Source organism: Bufo gargarizans, chromosome 2 (assembly GCF_014858855.1).
Source record: "Bufo gargarizans isolate SCDJY-AF-19 chromosome 2, ASM1485885v1, whole genome shotgun sequence".
Taxonomy (NCBI): Eukaryota; Metazoa; Chordata; class Amphibia; order Anura; family Bufonidae; genus Bufo; species Bufo gargarizans.
Genome location: NC_058081.1, coordinates 121,714,464 through 121,736,656, shown reverse-complemented (window position 1 = coordinate 121,736,656; position 22,193 = coordinate 121,714,464). Strand labels below are relative to the sequence as shown.

Here is a 22,193-nt window from a genome sequence, read left to right as displayed (position 1 = left end):
GCTGTGGAGTCGGAGTCGAGGAGTCGGAGTCAATTTTGGGTACCTGGAGTCGGAGTCGGTAAAAAATGAACCGACTCCGACTCCTACTAAATTTAAATTGGAATAAAAAAAAAAAGCAAGTTTAAATGTCCGAATTCATAAACAGTTATAATTAATGACTTCTCTATTGTAAGAATAAAGGCCAATGCATGCAGTGCCTCACGTAACCGCAAAACAAACGCGTTCAGTGATGTGAAGAAGCATGCTTTTCATATGCTTCACTATATGGCACGCAATGCACAATTAGGAGTGGCAATACATATACTTTCCATTGTGTTGTGTTCTGATGTTACAGGGAACACAATGCCCATGGTTCACCTAGCCTCTCACTGATAAGGGATTAAGTAAATATGTGTTTTGCAGGACTAGAGACACTTGTATAAGTGAAGGGAATGGAGGGTCAATAGTTCAAGACTGAAGCTGTAAACCATTGGAAAAACTGCTGTCATTCAGCTAAGGCTATAAAACTCATGTAAACTCAGAATGTTATCTTAACCTTTAAACATGATTATGGGATTCTTCTAGGGAAATCATGTTTTAAAATAAATGTCCCTTCCTGGATCCTCCCACTGCCCTATCTTCAGCAGAAGATCAGCACACAAAGGAGAAGGCAGCAGCTTCTGCCCAACTACCTCTCTGTGCTAGAAGAGCTTAGAAGAACTTCTTTCTTTCCTTCAAGGAATGTATAAAATACATTCGCATATTAAATACATAGGAGTCGGAGTCGGAAGTACAAAAAACTGAGGAGTCGGAGTCGGAGCATTTATCTACCGACTCCACAGCCCTGTTCTAAACTCCTAACTCTGCGTGATGATCTAAGATATGGCCTTCTGCTAAGAGAGCAGAGTGGAGAGAATGTCAGAAATTACCCAGCAGCCACTCAAAGGATGTTTATCCAAAAGTGCTTGAAAAGTGGGAGCTAGCAAACTGTTGTGTTGTGGTGCCAATTTTAAATTTGAGAGTCACAGTCCTGAAGAAGTTAGAAGAAAACTGGGAAAAGGCCAAAAACATATCACTTGGCAGAGGCAAACTGGAAGTGAAAGAGGCTTTCATAGCAACTTTAGACAAGCTATTTGACATCCTGGATTGCAAGTGTGAGATTAAGCTATGTTCAGAATTTGAGGGTCCATGTCCAGGTGGTGCTGACTGTAAACATGAAGTGTACACCTCCTGCTGTTGTTCTAAGGACACGAAAATCCCTGTCAAATAACTAGTGTTTATTAATGGTCAAAGAGAGAAGGTTGGATCTGTTGGACAGCATTAAATTGGATTACCAGATCTACCTGAGCACAGATGACAAATTAAAAAGCAGAAGAGGCAAGAAGATGAAGTAAGAAGAATTTCTGAATATAAGCAGAAAAGGAAGGAAGAGTTATCATTACAGTCATTACAACCAAATGAAGTTCTTTTCTCCAAAGAAAATGAAGAGCCAACTGATGTTAAAGATGAAGATTCTAAAGAACCGTTGCGGATACCATGTGATGATTCTGATGTACCTTCTACTTCAAGTACAAGTCAGTATAATAGATTACAATTGTGCAATGTTGCATTGCAAAGTATTAGGTATAGTGTCGGTCTACGTGCTACAGCTGCCATTACAACAGCTGCATTTTTGGATGCTGGATTAATTACTGAAGGAGACGTGTGGTTGATCACAATAAAGTAAAAAGGGCCCCAAAAAAGTCATAAAATCACTTGATGAAGAATTTAATGCTCGATGTTGGATAGGCAAGATAACTCAAGTATTGTGAAAAAAGAGCATTACACTGTTTGCAGTGAGCCAGGTGGAAGGTATCTTTGCCATTTTACTCCAGAGAAAGACTTTATGAAAAAGAAACCTGCTGAAGTTATTACTAACCATCTTGTGGATTTTTTTTAAAAACAGCATTGATAAAAAAGTTTTCAGGCTATTGGTGGTGACCAATAGCCTGCAAACTTTTTTTATGTTAACACTGTTAACACTGGTTGTGAAGGAGTAGTCATGCATTGGGTTGAGGTAAAGCTGAATCGTAAACTCATCTGGTTGGTTTGTGCTCTTCATACTAATGAGCTACCTTTTGCGGCACTTGATCAAACAGTTGGATGGGAAAACTTTGTCTAACAAGTGGAGTGGTAAAATTGGCAACATGCTTGATAGTGCAACTGAACTTGAAATCAATCCCTCATTTGTCAGAATATCCTTTCCAGAGCCTTTGGTTCCATTGAGTGACACTGTTGTCAAAGATCTCTGTACAGATCAGGCTTATGGTTACAGGATAACTCAGGCCATAAGGACAGGTGTGCTTCCAACTGATCTGGCATTATTATAAATTGGTCCTGTAAGCCACTCTCGGTGGTTAACAACTGCAAATAGGATTTGTTGCATATAGGTTTCAAAACATGGCCTTAAAGGCAACAACTTGAAGACGTTGCAACTGCTTGTGGAATACATAGTTGGCATATACTATCCCTGCTGGTTTACAATCAAATCGAAATTCTCTTGGGTGGAAGGACCCCGCCACATTCTTTATCAATTGAAGCTCCTAAAAACCCAGAAGAAGGCAGTAGCAGATATTGTTTTGCAAACAATCCAACGTTCATCATGGTTCGCATTTAGTGAAATGGTGCTTCAGACACTTTTATGCTGGGAAGACCAAGAAGAAAGGAAAGCAGGGGTCCAGAAGATAATTGAATAAAGGAATGAAGATGATGATACACCAGGAGACCTATCTGTTCAGCCTAGGAAAACACCAGCAGTAAATCCTAATGCAACTTCACTTTTGGAACTGATAGACTGGTCAGAAAAAGTATATGAACCTCCACTTACTTGAAAACTCAAAATATCAGAAATGCTAAAGTTTGTTCAAGAGCCAATGGAAGATCCAAAGCGGCCATGTCATGGACAGTCCATAGAGAGGTGTGTGAAACAAGTAACAGAGGCTTCTGGCAAAGTGTATACTCATGAGAAACGAGAAGCATTCATTAGAGGTCAGAAAGCAAGCAAAAGAATGATGTCTAGGAACGAATCGAAGCAAGATTTGATTAATTTTGTTGGTTGAAGCTTTTAAAATTGTTTTACAATGTGTTTTCAGTGTTTGATACAGTCCTGATCAAAAGTTTAAGACCACTTGAAAAATGGCAAAAAATCATATTTAGCAAGGCTGGATCTTAACAAGGTTCCAAGTAGAGCTTCAACATGCAACAAGAAAAAATGGGAGTGAGACAAAACATTTTTTGAGCATTCAATTTAATGAAAACAACGAATAAACTGAAACAGGCTGTTTTTCAGCTGATCAAAAGTTTAGGACCTCATGCCTTTAAAAGGCCAAATCTGTGCAAAGATGTGGATTCATTGTCATTTTCTTTTAGGTAGTCACATGTTGTGATAGCAAAGGCAAAAAAAAACTCTCTCTTTTTGAACTTGGTCGGGTTGTTGAACTGCATAAGCAGGGTCTCTCACAGTGCGCCATCGCTGCTGAGGTGGGATGCAGTAAGACAGTCATTTGTAATTTCTTAAATGATCCTGAGGGTTATGGAACAAAAAAGTCAAGTGGAAGACCCCAAAAAATGTCATCAGCACTGAGCCGGAGGATCCAATTGGCTGTCCGTCAAGACACTGGATGACCCTCAACCCAAATTAAGGCCTTTACTGCTGCTGACTGCAGCCCCATAACCATCAGACGGCATCTGAGACTGAAGGGCTTTAAAAACAAAAAACGTCTTCAAAGACCTCGTCTCCTTGAACGCCACAGAACTTGTTTGGACTTTGCAAGAGAGCACCAAACATGGGGCATTCAAAGGTGGAAGAAAGTTTTATTCTCTGATGAGAAAAAATTTAACCTTGATGGTCCTGATGGTTTCCAACATTATTGGCATGACAAGCAGATCCCACCTGAGATGTTTTCTACGCGCCACAGTGGAGGGGGCGCCATAATGGTCTGGGGTGCTTTTTCCTTCAGTGGAACAATGGAGCTTCAGGAAGTGCAGGGGCGTCAAACGGCCGCTGGCTATGTCCAGATGTTGCAGAGAGCATTCCTCATGACTGAGGGCCCTCGTCTGTGTGGTAATGACTGGGTTTTACAACAGGACAATGCTACAGCACACAATGCCTGCAGGACAAGGGACTTCTTCCAGGAGAATAACATCACTCTTTTGGCCCACTCGTGTTCCCCTGATCTAAATACAATTGAGAACCTTTGGGGATGGATGGCAAGGGAAGTTTACAAAAATGGACAACAGTTCCAGACAGTAGATGGCCTTTGTGCGGCCGTCTTTACTACTTGGAGAAATGTTCCCACTCACCTCATGGAAACGCTTGCATCAAGCATGCCGAAACGCATTTTTGAAGTGATAAACAATAACGGCGGAACTCCTCATTACTGAGTTCATGTTTGGAAGTTGGATTTCTGTTTTGGGGGGGGGGGGGGTAGATTTTTTTGGGCGGTGTGGTCCTAAACTTTTGATCAGCTGAAAAACAGCCTGTTTCAGTTTATTTGTTTTCATTAAATTGAATGCTCAAAAAATGTTTTGTCTCACTCCCATTTCTTCTTGTTGCATGTGGAATCTCTACTTAGAACCTTGCTAAGATCCAGCCATGCTAAATATGATTTTTTGCCATTTTTCAAGTGGTCTTAAACTTTTGACCAGGACTGTAATAGAGACAGAATATAAATAAAAGTTTTACTTCATTAAACAACTTTTTGAGCAAATTTTTGTGGAGTTTATATTAATTTATTCCCTTATTTCGGAAACTTCAATATACATTATAATCAAGCACAAATTTACCAAGCTAAATGTTTATCAATAACGAAAAACCTTTTAAATTAGGATATTACACATCAAAAGGCACATTTATGGCCCCCATTTACATAATTCCCCCCAAAAAGAATTAACACGCCCTATAGGTCTTGCAAAATAACAGTGCGCTACTTTACCAACCAATACAGATATAGGTTGTTTTACCGTTTATCAAACGATTAAAGTTTGATGTGATATAGTGGAGCATGGGTGACTCATTGGCATGTGAATAAGCTGTAAAAGGTTTGGACTCACTGTCATGATATGGGATTAATATCAGGCTATTTTCAGAGTTCTGAGAATGGTTCTGAACCTAAATATTTTAAGAGGATGGCACACAATCTAATGTTGGGGTGTGTGATCCAGATTATCCCCTGTTGGTAGATGTTGCAAGATAAGGTGGTGAAAAAAGTAGGATCCGACAGGTTTGATTTCTGGTGAGGGTGGGGGAATAGAGTGTATATGCAGCTTGGTTGAGAGTAGCTGTTTGCAGATTTGTGTAAATTGTCCTGTGGTCCAGACTTCAAATCAAGAGCATGTCGATTTATGCTGCATATTTCCACTGTGGACACAAACCTTTGCAATGTATTTGGCAATGGATCTGTTGAGAATTATTCTTCCTGGTGGATGTACCAATACTAGAACATGGATGGGTATGGGAGATATTCCTTTTGCACGCTACATACTTTGGTTGCCATGAGAAGCACTGACCTTTCTTGTTGGTGCACTTTTTATGCATGAAGCACATTGTAACACTTTAAGGAAGTGTTTTGAATCTTGTGTTATGCAGGTGACACAGTAAGAGAAGGGGACCTTGTCTGTTATGTATTGATACATATGCAGATGTCCCATTCCTTCATTGAGCATATGGCTAGGACTGTTAGAATGGCTCTCTATAGAATGTGGAGCTTACATGACTGCAGGGTCCACATGATGTGTATCTTTCTGCAGTTAGCCATGTCATGTGCTTCCAAGGACGTTTATTGGGACAGATTACTCTCACTAAATACTTCTAGCAGTCAGTTTTATGAAATGTTCTAGATTTAGTTTATATCAGTGAGAGTTTGGGAGCTGACTCCATGTTTTACATTTTTAGAGTTATTGTTGTGGCCCAGATTAAATGACTTCTCCACTTGGACCAGTGCCACCAACAACGGTTGTATGAGCAGACCCTGATCCTCCATCACAGCACCATCTCAAGAGCAGATGTTTGTGTTACGGTCCTTTATACATTCCAGTCATCCTGAGCTGTGAAGGCCACACACAGTCATCTCCAGGGCTAATAGAGACTGTGGGGTCCACTCCTCAACAATGGCAGCTTGTAGACTCACCCAGCATAATTGTCATGACTCCAGAAGTAAACACAGCCCACCGCTTGTCATCTCTACTTAGAACGACTACTGCTTTGAGTATCCATAAGACTGAAAGTCACATGACTGGAAGTCAATGTATCGGAGGGTGTTGCTGCCACCATGCTGCTCCCCAAACTAGCAGAATATGTACATTGTTGTTTCAGGAGAGTACAACAACTGGGTGTAGATCACAAACTTCCCTTCTGCTTGTCAGATTGTTCTTTGGATTTCCTCTAGTTACAGTAGACGATTTTACGCTTTTGTGACTTGTGCAGAAAGTGCGTTAGTTTATAGTGAACACATTATAGGGTCTTATTTAGGGGTACTGACTCCCTGAATCCTGTTAAACTACTAGGACTTCAGATGGAGCAATGGTTGATCATGCCCCTTGATGCTCCAATGTAGGGCTGAAACGATTACTTGATTGAATCGAGTATGTCGACACAAAAAATACTTGATGCTAATTTTTTACATTGAGGATTTGTTTGTGTCATGTGACCACGGAGCGGTAGTGAAGCACTTGGTATTACTCACCGCTCCGTGGTCACCCGCCGGCCCGCACTGCAAATTCCTCCTGACACATCGTCAGGACATAGTGCACGTAAGTGTACACTATGACCTCACGCTGTGCGACGTCAGGATGACAGTGCAGCACACAGTGAAGAATATGGACGACATGTGGAGCGGCACCCCTACAAGAGAGGTATTTTATTTCACTGGCGCTGGGGACATGGCTAGGAGGGGGAAATGGTGGCACTGGGGGGAATCTGGTGGCAGGTGGGTAGCACTGGGGGACAGCTGATGGCACTGAGGGGGAAGCTGATGGCACTGGGGAGGAAGCTGATGGCACTAGGGGGGGAGATGATGGCACTAGGGGGGAAGATGATGGCACTAGGGGGGAAGCTGATGGCACTGAGGGGGCAGTTGATGGCACTGAGGGGGCAGATGGGTTTTTATAAAGAAAAACATTCTTTTAATTTTTTTCTATTAGAGTACTTGATTAATCGTTGGATTAATCGATAGAATAATTGATTACAAAAATAGTTGATAGCTGCATCCCTACTCTAATGTCTACAGCACAGAATGCAGAGTGCCATTCTTGGCTGGATCCATCGGTGTCGCACACTTTGAATGGAGGAGCAAGGCGTCTTCTCAGCCGTGGCTCCTTTCAAACTCCTAGCCACTGGTGGATTTGGGTCCTCCACTCTTGATTGGTCCCAGTGGTCATATCCCCACCGATACACATTGATTACCTATAAATAAAGAAATTCTTCTGGCTGGAATGCTCCAGTTAGGAATACTATACTAGGAGCTGCTGTATTCAACAAACGGCTTCCCAAATTGCCTGTAGTTTGGCTAGAAAATGGTTGACTCTTGCACCACTTTGCTGAGTGGTACACTCCCCACAAGGGGATAGTACTCTTCCTGTTGAGTTTGGTATATTAGATCTCTCGCACCCCTAGAAATCTATCCTTAACTCTGCCACCTGACCAATCCACTTCTTCCCACGTCACTCTTCTGTCTCTTCTTTCTACCAATTTTTTCACTGGCTCGCTGTTGCCCAGAGATTCCACTACAAAACACTATGACATAGAAGGCCATCCACAATCTGTCCCCTCCATACATCTTTTACCTGATCTCCTGATACCTTCCCACACGCAATCTCCGATCCTCACAAGATCTCCTTCTCTACTCTCCTCTTATCTCTTCCCACAATCCCCTCCAAGATTTCTCCCGTACATTACCCATACTCTTGAACTCTCTACCCTAATATATCAGATTCTCAACCGCAGTGGAAACTGCAATTGTAAGTGACTTGTGCAACAGTAATGCCAACATTCCAATGGCCTTTTCTTTCAAATTTTCCAAAGACCTCTCAAGTCCTTGGGCAGTTGAAGTGGAGTCTACTGATGAGAAGTCAAGAAAGAGCATTCTAGGGTCAACTGTATGGAGATTATTGGACTATTGTTATGTCCTTATGGTTTGAATGATTCATCGGTATTTCCTTGCACCATTTTGGTACTAAATAATTTCCTTTCATAATGCCAACTGTCAAGACTTTTCAATAATGAGAAACTTAATTCACTGTAAAGCTTGGTCAGTCTTGGTAAAGCAACACTGTACTTAAGGTGTTGGTGATGGTCTAAAACCACTACTTCTTTAGTGGTTTAATCTCCTTATGGTTGTGGCAATTTAGGAAAAATTAGGTATGGGGTGGTTGTTATTGGTGAAAGCTGGGTAAAACATCTAAAGGCTGTGGACATATGGTAGAGCCCACTGTGGTGTTATTGAAGAGTGAGAAGAGCTTGATGAGCATGTCTGAGAACTTCAAAGATCTGAACATGAATTTCCAATTGTCCTTGTACGTCATAGCGTCTTCAAGTCTCCATATGCCAATGTAGACCTTCCACTACATGGCTTTATCAGGCTTGATTTTACCAGAACAATTCTAAACTTACATATCTAATGTCCACTGTTGACTTGGTAGGGTCTCCTAATTTATCGGATGTTCAGCATGCTATGTAAACCTTAGGGGGCAATTTTTTATTATTGCATTGTACTCATTTTGAGCTAAACGTTTTTTTCATTGATATTTATTAAAAATATGGAATCTTATTTTCTATACAAAGCTGAGATGCTGTAGTAGCAGCCAGTGGATTTTCTCTCTTTTCCGTCAGCTTAGGAGCTGATGGGCTCCTTATCTTTAATCTTTGACATTATAAACACTCATTAGTTCAGTTCTTATCTTACTGATAAGAATGTGGCTTAAATAAGTGTTTATGACCTCTTAGTAGTTAAGAGACAAGGTTTATTAGATGACCGAAACAAACTGAAAATACCAGTTACCCTTTGTGACAGAACGGCTCAATATTTTTAATAAAGGCCAATTGAAGATATGATTTTTAGCCACAAATGAGTAAAATGCAATCATAAACAAAAATTGCCTCCAAAGGTGTACATAGCCTTTAAACGTTTTACAAGTTCCTCTCAAAAAGAATGAAAAGACTGAGTTGGTTTAGTAAAACACATTACAGAGGTTATCTGTGCAAGGTGTCCTTCCACTAGGTCGGCGCTGTAGAGTTGAGAAGGTTCCATTAGTCTTTTATGGTGTTGGAGACAAGGACTTAAAAACAATTATGGCTTGACCACCACATATGACTGGTATTTGTGAGACTGGGGTGTCTATGGCTCCTCCCACATGTGCCCCTCATATGCCAGTGCATTAGTTGGTGTGGTCTCAGTCCCTTCGAGGAGACATTTTAGAAAACTTTCTTCACAAAATGGCTTACTTCCTGTAGAGAGAGGAAGTGGTGTATCCAGAGGACTGCAACGTTTACTGAGGTAATGGAGACAAAGGACACTTATTAGCTTAGAGGGTGCAGCACCCCTGCTAGTGAAGGAGAGCCCCCTGCCCTGTGTAGCAGGGTCCCCTGTGCCCCTCATGCTGGGTGCCCCTTCCCGAGTACTGGGTGGTAATGGTGGAGATGGAGGGGGTGGGTCCTCAGTACATCGCCTGAGTTCTGGGGTAAATGTACAGAGTGTCAATCACAGGCAGAGCTCAGAGCTGGGAAGGAGCTACAGATGGCGGCTGTGCCTTAGAGAGCGCACTCTTCTTGCCGCTTTCCCCTTCACTTCAGGGTAACTTTGTGGAACTTGTGTCCCCCTCTCGCCCGCTGCTCCCCCGGAGATCCCTGCGAGGATCGAAGCTCCGGCGTCCGCCGCCTTTTCCGAGCGGCGCGGAGCCGAGGAGTCTGCTCGTTGTTTTCCCAGCTCATGGCGCACCTCCATATTTGTGCGCTCTGATCCGCAGCCCTTCCGCCGGTCTTCCTGCCGACCCCGGGCTCTCGCTCACCCCCGTTATCGACCCCACGAGTAGACTTCCATGTCACCCACTTTTCGCCTTTTTTTCGATTTTCCCCCCGATAATGTTTATTTTTCTCTTGTTTTTCCGACCTCCGGAGTCGCTGCCCCGGCTGCAGGATCAGTACATGGAATAGACAGGTGAGCGTCCGGTCACTACTACCGCTAGTGATTCCTTCGGGTTCTGCACATTTTGGGCTATTTTCTCGCTTTTTGCTCACTATGCCGTCTGATGACGTAATCATAAATAGTGTGTCCGGGCGAGGCGACCGAAGCTAAGTTGGCGGCCGCACTCGGTGCCCGGACGGCGGCTGCCACATCTCCCCGCACACCGGGCGTGTATATGTGCGGGTGTCTGCGGCGAGGCGGCGAGCGTGCCCCGGGATGTGCCCGGCGGGGCTGCCAGCCTTCTAGCCGGGGACCTTACTTCTCTCTCAACTTTTGACAGCACCTACCTGGGCACCTGCTACTACAAAGGCCCGGAGCCTGCCACCTGCCCCGGGTACACGATGGAGAAGAGCACGGAGGAGGAGGACGGCGGCTCAGCGCGCAGCAATGCATCCAGGTATGAGGGCATGATGTGTCAGGGCATGCTGGGATCAGACCCCTGCCCACCCGGTCTGTCACATTCACCTTCTGCCACAGACCCCAAGCTCCGCAAATTGTTGTGAAACTACGACTCCCAGCAGGCTTCACAGCCTCCCAATATTCTGTGCTTTTCTCCCCAGCGCTGACCTTGACTCTCATTGCCACACCCTAATCTTCCAGGGTCTGCACAGAAACGTGTAGGGGCTATGAGAGGCCCAGAGATCCCTCCAGCCTGTGCCCAGTGCCAGGGTCTGATCTGTGCCATCTCCTGTATGGGGCAGGTACATGACCTTGGGGTATTTGGAGTCTCTGCTGCATTGCACCATTTTGTCTATTTGGGGACACGGTGTCATGTATGTGGTTTCTCACAAGGCCCCAGATACAGCCTGGGAGTAAAGTAGTAGATCCTTCCCGGGCCCCTGTCATGTCCCCTGGGAGAGATGGTGATCCCGTTCCTGTCCTTGTCACAGCCCTGTACACTGTAGTCCTGCTCGTGTTGTGTCTGTACATCCAGGGCTACTCCGGATCGGGGTTTACATCTCATCTCCTTTCTGGTTTATAAGGACGTTAAAATAACATTGAAATAACATTGATTGTGACTATTGTCAGGGTGTGAGTGTGTCTCTATGTATTTGTCTATAGAGAGATATTTCCTCTTGAAGTATTTTCCATCATGTTTTCACCAGTATTTCAGTTTGGTGTAATCTCCCCAGCACCTGATTATGTAGAATATATTACAGCCCCCTGGGGCTGATGGGGTTGAATACCGTTTAGTGTTTTATATATATTTTCCCGGTGGGTTTGGATATGGGATGTCCCACCGTGTGGTTTTTGCCGTCCGTTTTCCCGTTCTCTCTTTTTCTATAAGAGAATGACCTGGTGAAGGTAATGCTGGTTTCCTGTGAAGCTGAGCTTTCATCGTGGAGATGTGGCTGTATAGGATTGTATAGAGCGTACAGAGATGTGACCAGAGCTCCATACTGCTATATACTGCTTATTATATACTCAGACAGGCTGGTGGCCGCTGTGTAGATGTAAAATGGCCGCCTTCTCTGGAGTGAGAGCCTCGCACTACACCACACTGTCCTTGGAGTACATTTTGTGACTGGCAGCCATTTTAGAGAAATGCCTCAGATAAAGCTGCAGCTGTTTTATGAAAAGCTTGTGTGTTTTCTGTGATGTATGAGAGGAAATACAGAGGATTGTGAAGGGGCATTGTTGTCAGGGGACATGGGGGAGAAAGCAATGAAGACGTTAAACGGTCCCCTTCGATTGTTTGGGGGCTGTTGGTCAGTGAAAACGGACAAGATAGAACATGTTTGTTTTTTCTTTACGTCCATTATTCACTGACTGTCAAACTGCTGTGTGAATAACCCCATAGACTACAGTTGTCCTTAAAACAGATGTGTGACGTCCGGTTTTCACTGTGTGAACGTAGCCGATCTGTTCCAGTCACAAAATGGCTCTCCCTTTGTGCTGACACTGATGCTCTGTGCTCTCCACAAGCAGGAGGAGGAAGTTGCTTTCTAGAAGTTCAAAGGCCATCTTGTGGCTGCTGCGGATCTGATAAGCTGTTGGGCCTCCTGGTAACTGGGGGCGTCAGCAGTGGTGGGCATTTCTGCCCGCCGTGTGTTAGCTGTGCACACCACTCCCTTTTTGGCATTCATTTAAAATATGCAAAAAAAAAAAAACAAAACACGTATACGTTAAACATATACTTATGATGGACGCCATACATTGGCATCCGTCACCATAGCGTTCCATTGTAACATATGTATACTTTATTTCCCCTGGACTTTGAAGGAAGGAAAAGCGGAGTGTAATAAGCTTTTGAATCTCTTCCCCCCCCCCCCCAATGTATGAGTAACGTAGAGCAAAACCGTGATGTGCACCCAGCCTGGCTGGGCGCTGTGAGAGCGAAGGACCAATGTCTTCAGCGTGTAGCTCTATACTTATTACATGCTTGTGTTTGTTTGATCTAATTTACACCCCCCCCCCCCCCAACATAGGCTAGTTCCAGAGCAGTGATTTCCCGTTCTGACCTCTGCTCTTCTGACAGGGTCACACTATGATGCCTTATAATGCTGTGTGTCTCTTGCCAGACCTGTATCTACTTAATTAGGCTACTTTAACATTCGCGTTTGGTGCGGATCCGTCATGGATCTGCCAGACAGATCCGCTCAGATAATACAACCGCATGCATCTGTTCAGAACGGATCCGTTTGTATTATCTGTAACATAGCCAAGACGGATCCATCTTGAACACCGTTGAAAGTCAATGGAGGACGGATCCGTTTTCTATTGTGCCAGATTGTGTAATAGAAAATAGATCTGTCCCTATTGACTTACATTGTGTGTCAGAATGGGTCCACATCCAACCTGTAAAAAGAATGCGGAACCAAACCACGATCGTGTGCATGAGCCCGAACATTGTGCAATCCTGGGCAATAACTGCCAGCACATGAATTTGGCTAAAGGGAGTCTTTAGGTTTTATATAAAAAAAAAAATCTTTCACCTGCACATGGCATAAAAAGTCCTTATAGTCCACTGCTATAGCATCGGCAGTCCGTGGTCTCTCGCCAGTTTGTGTTACATGGGCTGCATCGGTACATGACCTCCCACCAGTCACTGATCACAGCAGCCATGGGCGTGAGGGTGACTGTTAATTATATTATTATTATTTTTTTTTATAATAATAAAATAAAATAAAAATCTTAGAAAAGTCCTTACCACCCCCATCAGTGGAGTTTTTGTTAATATTCTTTTGTATTTAAATTCTGAAGCCAGGGGAAAAAAAGTGGCTCCTGAACAGCAGTGTGTGAAATGGGTTGTAAAGACACAGCCTCACAAAACAGCTTTTTTTTTTTTTTTTTAGGACTCGTTCGCTTTAATGGGGCTGCGATGCGCTCAGGCCATGTGACGTAGCGCCGCTGCCTTCTCAAACAGCTGATTGGTAGGGGTCCTGGGTGTCGACCCCCACCGATTTAGCTAATGATGACCTATTTAAAGGATAGGTCATCTGTAAGAAAAAGGTAAAGAACCCCTTTAATGAATAAATGACCTGTTTTCCGAGATATTTTTATTGATGACTTATCCTCAGGATAGGTTATCAATATCAGATAGGCGGTGGTCCGACACCCCCCGCCGATCAGCTGATAAAAGGGAAGGCCGTGCCAACGCTGCCTTCCCTTCATTGTTTACCTGCTTGCTGTTGACATCACAGCGGTGATCAGTGTAATTACAAGAAGCCGTCCCATTTACTTCCATGGGACGGCTCTGCAGTATACACTTAAATAGGAAGGATCTGATATTGATAACCAATCCTGAGGCTAGGACATCAATAAAAATATCTCGGAAAAACCCTTTTAATCTACATTAAATCTGCTGAGCTCCTTCTGCTCTATAACATGCTGCCTGCAGACATAGCTGACATGCTGCTGCCACCTACCACCTACCACATGGTAAACCATGGACCTTACCTCAAGACGGCATGATGCCCAGCTGTAGAGAATTAAATGTGACCTGTGACTGCAGACTGTGGTCAGCAAGGACATCAAGAAGCATCACCAATAGATGTGTAATGAAGGTGATGAGACAACTGCCCTCCACCTCCCCCATACAGATACATGCTCATCTGTATGTGTGTCTATGGGGAAGAGGCAGCCTCTGCCAGACACCTCCAGTGGTGGCTTATCTCCAGGGAGAACAAAAGGATCTCAGGTGTTAAAATTGAAAGCTCCAGATCCTCCTCTCCCCCAACATTGTTTGTCAGGAGCCCCCATACACATTAGATTGTCTGTTTCTCAGTGGAGGCCGAACCTCCCCGATGACCATTTATTGAATTTACAGACTTTTTATCTGTGATCATTAGGGTGTTTCATTTTTCCAAAGATGTGATTTTCATATGACTTTGCTTATGCCTCTGTCTCAGTGATGTAAAAGATATATATTCCAAATTTCAGGAAGATTGGATAATATTTAGGGGTTGCACACATTGACCACTTTTAGTACTACTCTCACCTGTACCTAGGAGGTTTGTCTAAAAACGACTTCAGTTTCTGGATCCCAGGGGCTCTGCATCAAGCAAGGTGGATGGCAAAGGCAATATATACACTTAAGCTTGTCCTCCACTAAACAGTTGAATATTCCTCAACGAGAATTAAAAGGAATAAAAAACGGGTTGCACATTTTGTCAGCCTCATATATGGTCGCTTTTTGCACAGGGCAATTGTAAGTTGATTGGTTCCAAAGAATGATTTGGATATATGCTACAGCTTCTGAGCACTTACCAGATGCAGACGTCAAAAAAAGTGCTCTCACAGTTGCTAAGAGACACCTTTGGTATCTGTCAGAAACAAACGTAGGATTGGCTTTTTTGGCCGAACTTATTACTCAGGCTGTTAAGGAAAATATGACTACAAATATAGAAACCAAACCTGCAAAGAAAAAGGAAATGAATCGATTAGAGGGTAAAAACCTAGTTTTTAAAGGAAAAGACCTGAGCCATTTAGTCACTAATAAAACAAAGACGTTCTTTGAATTGTTTGGGATCCACGACGTGACAGAATACTGCAGCGATTCTCTAAGAAGCCATGTGAACGCTCTTAAGGTGGTTAGTGATACCGCAGAAAGAGGACTTGCTCTGATAAGAAAGTTTAACGAATCGGTCAGGGACGAACAACAAAAACAATTCCTGTTGAGGGTCGTCGAGCATCACAGAAAAGTAATCGCCAAGCTAACAAAAGAAGGGATTGCATCCTTCAAAGTTGGTTAATATAACAAGTTTTTCCTATCATACTACCTATTAATCTTAGTGTCTAGTTTTTAATATTTTAAGTTTTGTGATTTCTAGTTTTCCCAATAAAAGTAATTAACATTGAAAAATCATATTTTTGTCCTACTTTTAGAAAACTGAAATCAAAGTGTGCAATCTCTAAATATTATCCAATCTTCTTGAAATTTGGCATATACATCACTGAGACTCGGGGCGTTTTTTCCATTACAAAATGAAACACCCTAGTGATCATGCTGGCAAAATGGCTGCCTTCATACCGTGTGCCTCAGGTAGCCTACTTTACTGTGAGGCGGCAGGAGCTAGAGAAGGTCCGTTGTCGCCAGCCCGGATGTGTGGCATAGACGTCTACTATGCATGTGGGACACACCAGCGACAGACTTGTATGTGTCAGTGTCTTACATTGCCTATTTACCACAATGTTAAATGCGTGTAACCTCTTTTGGATGTATGTGGTCCAATGGCTCATAAGATCTGCCAACTTCTGTGCTTATGTTGGCGCTGGCACCATGTGAGTACTTTTAGAGGAATCGCCACATGTAAACGCAGGTCCTCCATTTTATTTTTACCGGTGGTGAAGTGACACAAGTGAGAAATAGAGTTGTACACATTGTCGGTGTGTAAAAACACCGTAAAGCAATGCCAACAGTCCTGAATTTGCAGGGACTATCCCCAACTATCAGTCAGGCTGGGTGTAAGCCCCACCATAAGAGGGCAGGGTTGGGACACCCTGAATTTACCAACTACACTGTTGGCATAAACACAACTTGCCGACCATGTTCTCTGTAATTACAGATTATTATAATCCTCTCAGGCGGAGTACAACGACATGGCTGTGGGTATTTCTACAGTGATGTTACTATTTAGTGTTGGAGACATGTTGTAGGATTCTCCATTTTGAGAAAGTGCAGCAGCTGCTGGGACAGATTAGGCTTGTGGATTATGTTCCAAAATGGCGTAACGGTATTAGATGTCCAAGTCTTCCTCGTGTGTGTGTCTACTGCCACCTGCTGGTAGAGACTTGATAGGCTTAGTGTATGAAGTGGATGCAGCACCTGGATGGTTTTCTGTTACCTACATGATAGATGCAGTTGCTGCAGTGAGACGACCCCTTTAATGGCTTACAAGAATGAATAAACCACATAGACTTAGGGGTTTCATAGTTGGTTAAGGATGTGGAGCTGGTCATATCCAGTACTAATAGTATTGTATTTGGAGTCTAGTTTCATGTGTACATTTTATCTGTCCTATCTAGCCATTCAGCATCAGAAGAGTCCAATCACTCTGCGTCCGAGTTCGGCAGCCAATCAGAAACAGGCCAGTGAATCGAGTAGCAGCTCGGAGTCATCAGAGAGCCAGTCTGAATCAGAATGTGAATCACAGGAGCCAAGCTCTCATACGAAAGAGAAGTCTCTTCCCAAAAAGGAGAGGCTGGCGGATGTGAAAAAGGTAAGATCCGTGGGTGAGAAATAAGTGCCGCATGTAGGAATTTTTAGGGAGGGTTCCTGCTGTGTTTGCAGTGTATGTGTTGAGAGGAATTCAGGATCCCTCCCAATAGATGTCACATTATACAGGAAGGAGACGTTCTGTACTGTGCTGTAATATGTAAGGGAGGAGGGGTAGATGAAATGGGTTGTAATATGTGAAACCGTGCAGTAATTTCTCATAAAGATGCAGTTCTAGGAACTGTTACCTCAACCTCGGTGGAAAACCATGATAAAAGGACCTGTTGTTAATACCTAGTTTTACCACGCTTCTTACATTTATATTCAGTATGGTTCTAATAGACCAGCGTTGTCAGGACTTGGGGGGGGTGATATAAGGAATGAGAATAGAAAATGTACTTTTAATGGTGGAAACGCAACAAGGAAACTATTTTTTAAGTAGCACTCTCACAAAAATGTTTATTCAGACCTGTTAGAAAGGTGCATGATGTAAATTGTTGTGAATATAATCTTCTTTTCAGTGTGTGTATTTGTGATTTATAACTTATAACCTCCCTTCTGAGCCTCAGCTGTGTCATGTGACCAACACTCTTGATTTCTAGCTGACACAAGACAGGAAGTCAGTTACGTCTATTTATTCCTATTAGACTGACATTGAGACTCCCATAGAAATACATAGAGAAACTGACTTGCTGGTCACATGACATAGCTGAGGCTCAGAAGGGAGGTTATAACTCGCAAATACAGGTACTGGTAAAAAGATTACCTTCACTACACATTACATCAAGTACCTTTTAGAACAGGTCAGAGAATAAAAAAAAATTATGGGAGTTCTTAAGTATTTTTTTTTTTGGGGCTTATAATTGGCACTCTGCTCAGTCTTGTGGCCCTGGTATTTAAATAAATGCTGAATGAATTGTCAGTTTTAGACCAACCTCATCCTAGACTTGTATTTACCTAGAGTATTCAGCAGGTCATCTATAGAGTTCCCTTTTATTTTTTAGACGTGGGAAGAATAACCTGAGGTGTATGGTGTAAGGAGGTCAAAGCCGACAAGAACCTTCAAGATTCATCATGAAAGCAGAGGTAAGGGCCAACATATCTCCTCAAGTAGAGAGATCAGGGTACAACAAATGGTGACATACACGGTAGTTGGCCTTAAAGGGGACTTGTCGCATGGAACATGGTGTCAGAGCTGCAGACAGCATGTTATAGAGCAGGAGCTGAGCAGATTGATATCTAGTTTTGTAGGAAAAGATCCATTAAAATGTGCTATTTATTCATTTAATTCCTTTACGTTCTGGACTTTGCAGTCCCGGAGACGGTCCCATCAGTGATTGACAGACTTCCCTCTATGACGGTGTATACAGAGATAGCTGTCAGTCAGTGGTAGAACCGCCTCCCAGACTTCAAAGTCCAGAATGTGAAGGAATTTAAATGAATAAATAGCAAATTTTACTGGATCTTTTCCTACAAAACTAGATATCAATCTGCTCAGCTCCTGCTCTATAACGTGCTGCCTGCAGCTCTGACACCATGTTCCATGTGACAAGTTCTCTTTAATAGCTGAGAAGTAGAAAAGAGAGGATCTCTGCTAAAGCATCGACATAGAGATTTGCTTGAGAGAATTATAAGGCCTCAGCTACTTTAGGCATTTCGGTCAGTTTTTGTAAGGGCTCCACCACCATGATCTGCCCAGGAAACAGTCCATGTGTCGGCGACATCCCCTTATCGGACTGCGGCTCCTCTGACACAGCTTTGATAGTAGAGGTGCAGTGACCACCCATCTGCTTCAGAGCACCGTACGCAGTAGGGTTCGCTGAACTGTGTTGTGTGTGTGTGTTGTTGTTTTTTTTTTAAGACTCACGTCTTGTAGCCCCTGGTTCATTTTGGCAGTGAGCTGCTCCACTGTATTGTCAGTCCACCCTTGTGCAGCTTCTATGGCAGACGTTCATCTCTCACATCACTGGCACGTGGTGCTCTGCGGTTTTCACGCCCCTTATTCACAGTCGTGCCATTTGGCCACTCATGATACACTTTTATCACGGCAGCACGTGAACAGTTCACACATGGGTAAAATCTGCAGTTTGTGCAGACAGCCTATGGCACACCTTATATGCCCAGCAAGCCAGGCCACGAAACGTGACTTCCGTCAAAAGGGAAGTGGTCATAATAATGGGACTCTACTGTCTGCATATATACATAGAGACATATAGAGAGATCATTGCAATGTTTGGAATATTAATGTTAGTTTTTTACTAGGACAGAATCAGTATTGCTGTATATTTCTAGTCAGGGTTTTAGCTGCAGCTGGACCCACTATTTCAGGCATGATTTTCAGAAGTCTAAAATGATTATTTTATGTATTTTTTACACCATACTTTTTGTGCTGTTGAGTTATTTTTTGTTCCAGCAGTAGATAAATAGAAAGCCGTCCTATTAAGCTTCATATTAACGTTTGCTTCTTCTTTATTCACAGGGAGACTGAAAGAAATGGTTCTGTCATTTATGATCGAATACTAAGTGATGCCGATTGCCAGGTGGGTGACTCATTTAGAAAATATTTCTGTGTAAATCCCAATTTTTTTTTATTTTTTTTCTGTGTAATATTTGGAAAATATATTTTCATAACTAGTACATGTGTTTAAGGTTTTGTTTTCTAGCAGGACTGTATTTGCTTTAGCTTTAAAAAAAGAGAATTCATCTTTGGTTGAAATACCGTATTTTTCGCCGTATAAGACGCACCGGCGTATAAGACGCACCTAGGTTTTTGGGGAGGAAAATAAGAAAAAAAAAAATTTTAACCAAAAGGTGTGCTGTGGGTTTGGAACTAGGTGGTCTGTGGATGGCACTATTACTGGGGATCTGTGGATGACGGACACTGTTATGGGGGGATCTGTGGATGACGGACACTGTTATGGGGGGATCTGTGGATGACGGACACTGTTATGGGGGGATCTGTGGGTGACGGACACTGTTATGGGGGGATCTGTGGGTGACGGACACTGTTATGGGGGGATCTGTGGATGACGGACACTGTTATGGGGGGATCTGTGGATGACGGACACTGTTATGGGGGGATCTGTGGATGACGGACACTGTTATGGGGGGATCTGTAGATGACGGACACTGTTATGGGGGGGATCTGTAGATGACGGACACTGTTATGGGGGGAACTGTGGATGACGGACACTGTTATGAGGGAACTGTGGATGATGGACACTGTTATGGGGGGAACTGTGGATGACGGACACTGTTATGAGGGAACTGTGGATGACAGACACTGTTATGGGGGGATCTGTGGCTGGCACTGTTACAGGGGGGGGATCTGTGGATGGCACTGTTATACATGTGTCATCCACAGACCCTCCCAGCCCATAACTGTGCCATCCACAGATCCCCCGCCGCTCCAGTATACTAATATAATATGTCTTATTCAGTTAATAGTTATTAAATATGCCTCTTTATTCCTAAAAGTACCTTAAATCCTAAGCGCTTTAGTACAATGCCGGCAGGCCGGGCAGCCGGCGCGTCGCGTCACTCACTGACGTCACTTGCCTGCGCCGCCTGCTTCATTCTTAAAGTAGGCGGCACAGGCACGTGACATCAGGGAGTTACGCTGCCGCCCGCCCGGCCTGCATTGTACGGATGCGCTTAGGATTTAAGGTACCATTAGGCATAAAGGGGCATATCTAGTAACCATTAATTGAATATGACATTTTATTAGTACACCGGAGCGGCGGGGCGGGCCTTTAGTACAGTGACTGCACCGCCCCGCCGCTATTGCCGGCCCCAGCTCCTCCTCCCAGTCCCTCCCCGAGTCCCCGCTCGCTTTACATCGCATCCAGCGATGTAAAACTGACTGCATTCGCCGTATAAGACGCAGGGGCATTTCTCCCCCATTTTGGGGGAAGAAAAAGTGCGTCTTATACGGCGAAAAATACGGTAAGTCAGCCTTGTAGAATCCTCAGCATTGCTTCTAGGGCTAATATTAGATCTTCACTAGAGATGAGCAAATTTCATATTTTGAAATTTGTTCACGCTTTGTTTGGTAAAAAGTGAATTGCGTTTTGGATTCCGTTACCGCGGACCATAACGCAATTCTATGACGGAATGCCTTTAGAGAAATTCTGTTATTCATTCCGTCATAATAGAAGTCTATGGGCTGCAAAATGGATCCGTTCAGTTTCTGTTATGCAGGGGAGTCCCTGAAATTCGCTCGTCTTCACCTCTAGATTTATTAGTGGTTTTTAATATTTTTATCAAATTGGATATGAAATGATTTGTGCACCTTTTTATCATGATGTACATCCTTGTGTGTGAATATCATATATTTCTGATGAAGGTTGGATCAGTATTTAAATTCTGTGCAAGTTTATAGAACTCCCCACGTATTGATGTAAACTATTAACTAGTTATCTGGGCGTCGGACGAGTAGTTTTATAAAATGTTTACATTTCTCTTCCGTTAGTTTCCATGTTCTGCAGGATTAATATTGAATGTCATAATGTAGGTTTTCCACAAACCATTTTTCAGTTGTAAGAATATCGCAAAATTTAGATCAAAACTCTGAAAATTGGATAATTATCCAAACGGAATAGAATGTGGAACGTGTAGTTTTAGTGTACAAAACTTTTTTTTTTTTGTTAATGTAAATACATGAGAAACTTTCAGGGAGTCTCATTATTTGTGTTTCGTTTGTATGTAAATTTGCATTACAACACAATATTTGTAGGGGTATTAAATGTTCAGATCAAGGGTGTATATATACTTTCATATATCTGTCTGGATATAAACCCATCACGCTCAGAGATATATATATATATATTTTTTTTTTTAACCCGATTGGTAGCTAATGGATGAATTGCAATAATGTATAGCAGCATTGTTCACACACATCTCAGGCTGGGAAACCTTAGGATTCCATTATTTACATCATTTGTATGGAAATCTAAACCCTAAAATAAAGAGCAGTAGATGGTACCTTCAGTTAAATTTTTGTAGGCTTTTTTTTATTAATCGTGTAACTTTGGAAAGCCTAATCTGTGCACACTGTCCACCAAAAGCGCAAATAAGTGCTTGTAATATCATTTTTAAAGGGGTTGTCCCATGAAAGATATTTTACAGTTTTCAAACCACCACCTGGATCTGAATACTTTTGTAATTGCATGTAATTAAAATTTTAGTATAGCCTCTGAGCTATTCAATGAAATCTGTATAGCGCCACCTACTGTGTGCTCTTTTTCCAATTTCTTTGTCCACGTCCCTGAGGTGGACGTACATGCTCAGTTCCATCCTTCAATTTGCCACCATCTGCAGCAGACACACCCCCTAAGCTG

General features: G+C 43.0%; 1 protein-coding gene across 6 annotated transcripts in view; it reads left to right on the top strand.

Annotated features, from left to right (window-relative positions):
* Positions 1-8,924: 8,924 nt before the first annotated feature.
* Positions 8,925-22,193, top strand: part of CHD2 (chromodomain helicase DNA binding protein 2) — a 134,956-nt gene continuing 121,687 nt past the window's right edge. For 2 of the 6 annotated variants that reach the window (XR_006387802.1, XM_044279449.1), the window contains exons 1-5: positions 9,785-9,806; positions 10,477-10,593; positions 16,665-16,858; positions 17,859-17,940; positions 19,334-19,394. Coding sequence is in view for 5 of the 6 variants with exons in the window: in XM_044279449.1 (XP_044135384.1) it covers positions 19,381-19,394 (14 nt within the window). In the remaining variant the exon portion in view is untranslated. Of the gene's footprint in view, positions 10,170-10,476; positions 10,594-16,664; positions 16,859-17,858; positions 17,941-19,333; positions 19,395-22,193 lie in introns of all 6 variants that reach the window. The other 4 variants (XM_044279447.1, XM_044279444.1, XM_044279450.1 and 1 more) reach the window with 3 other exon arrangements.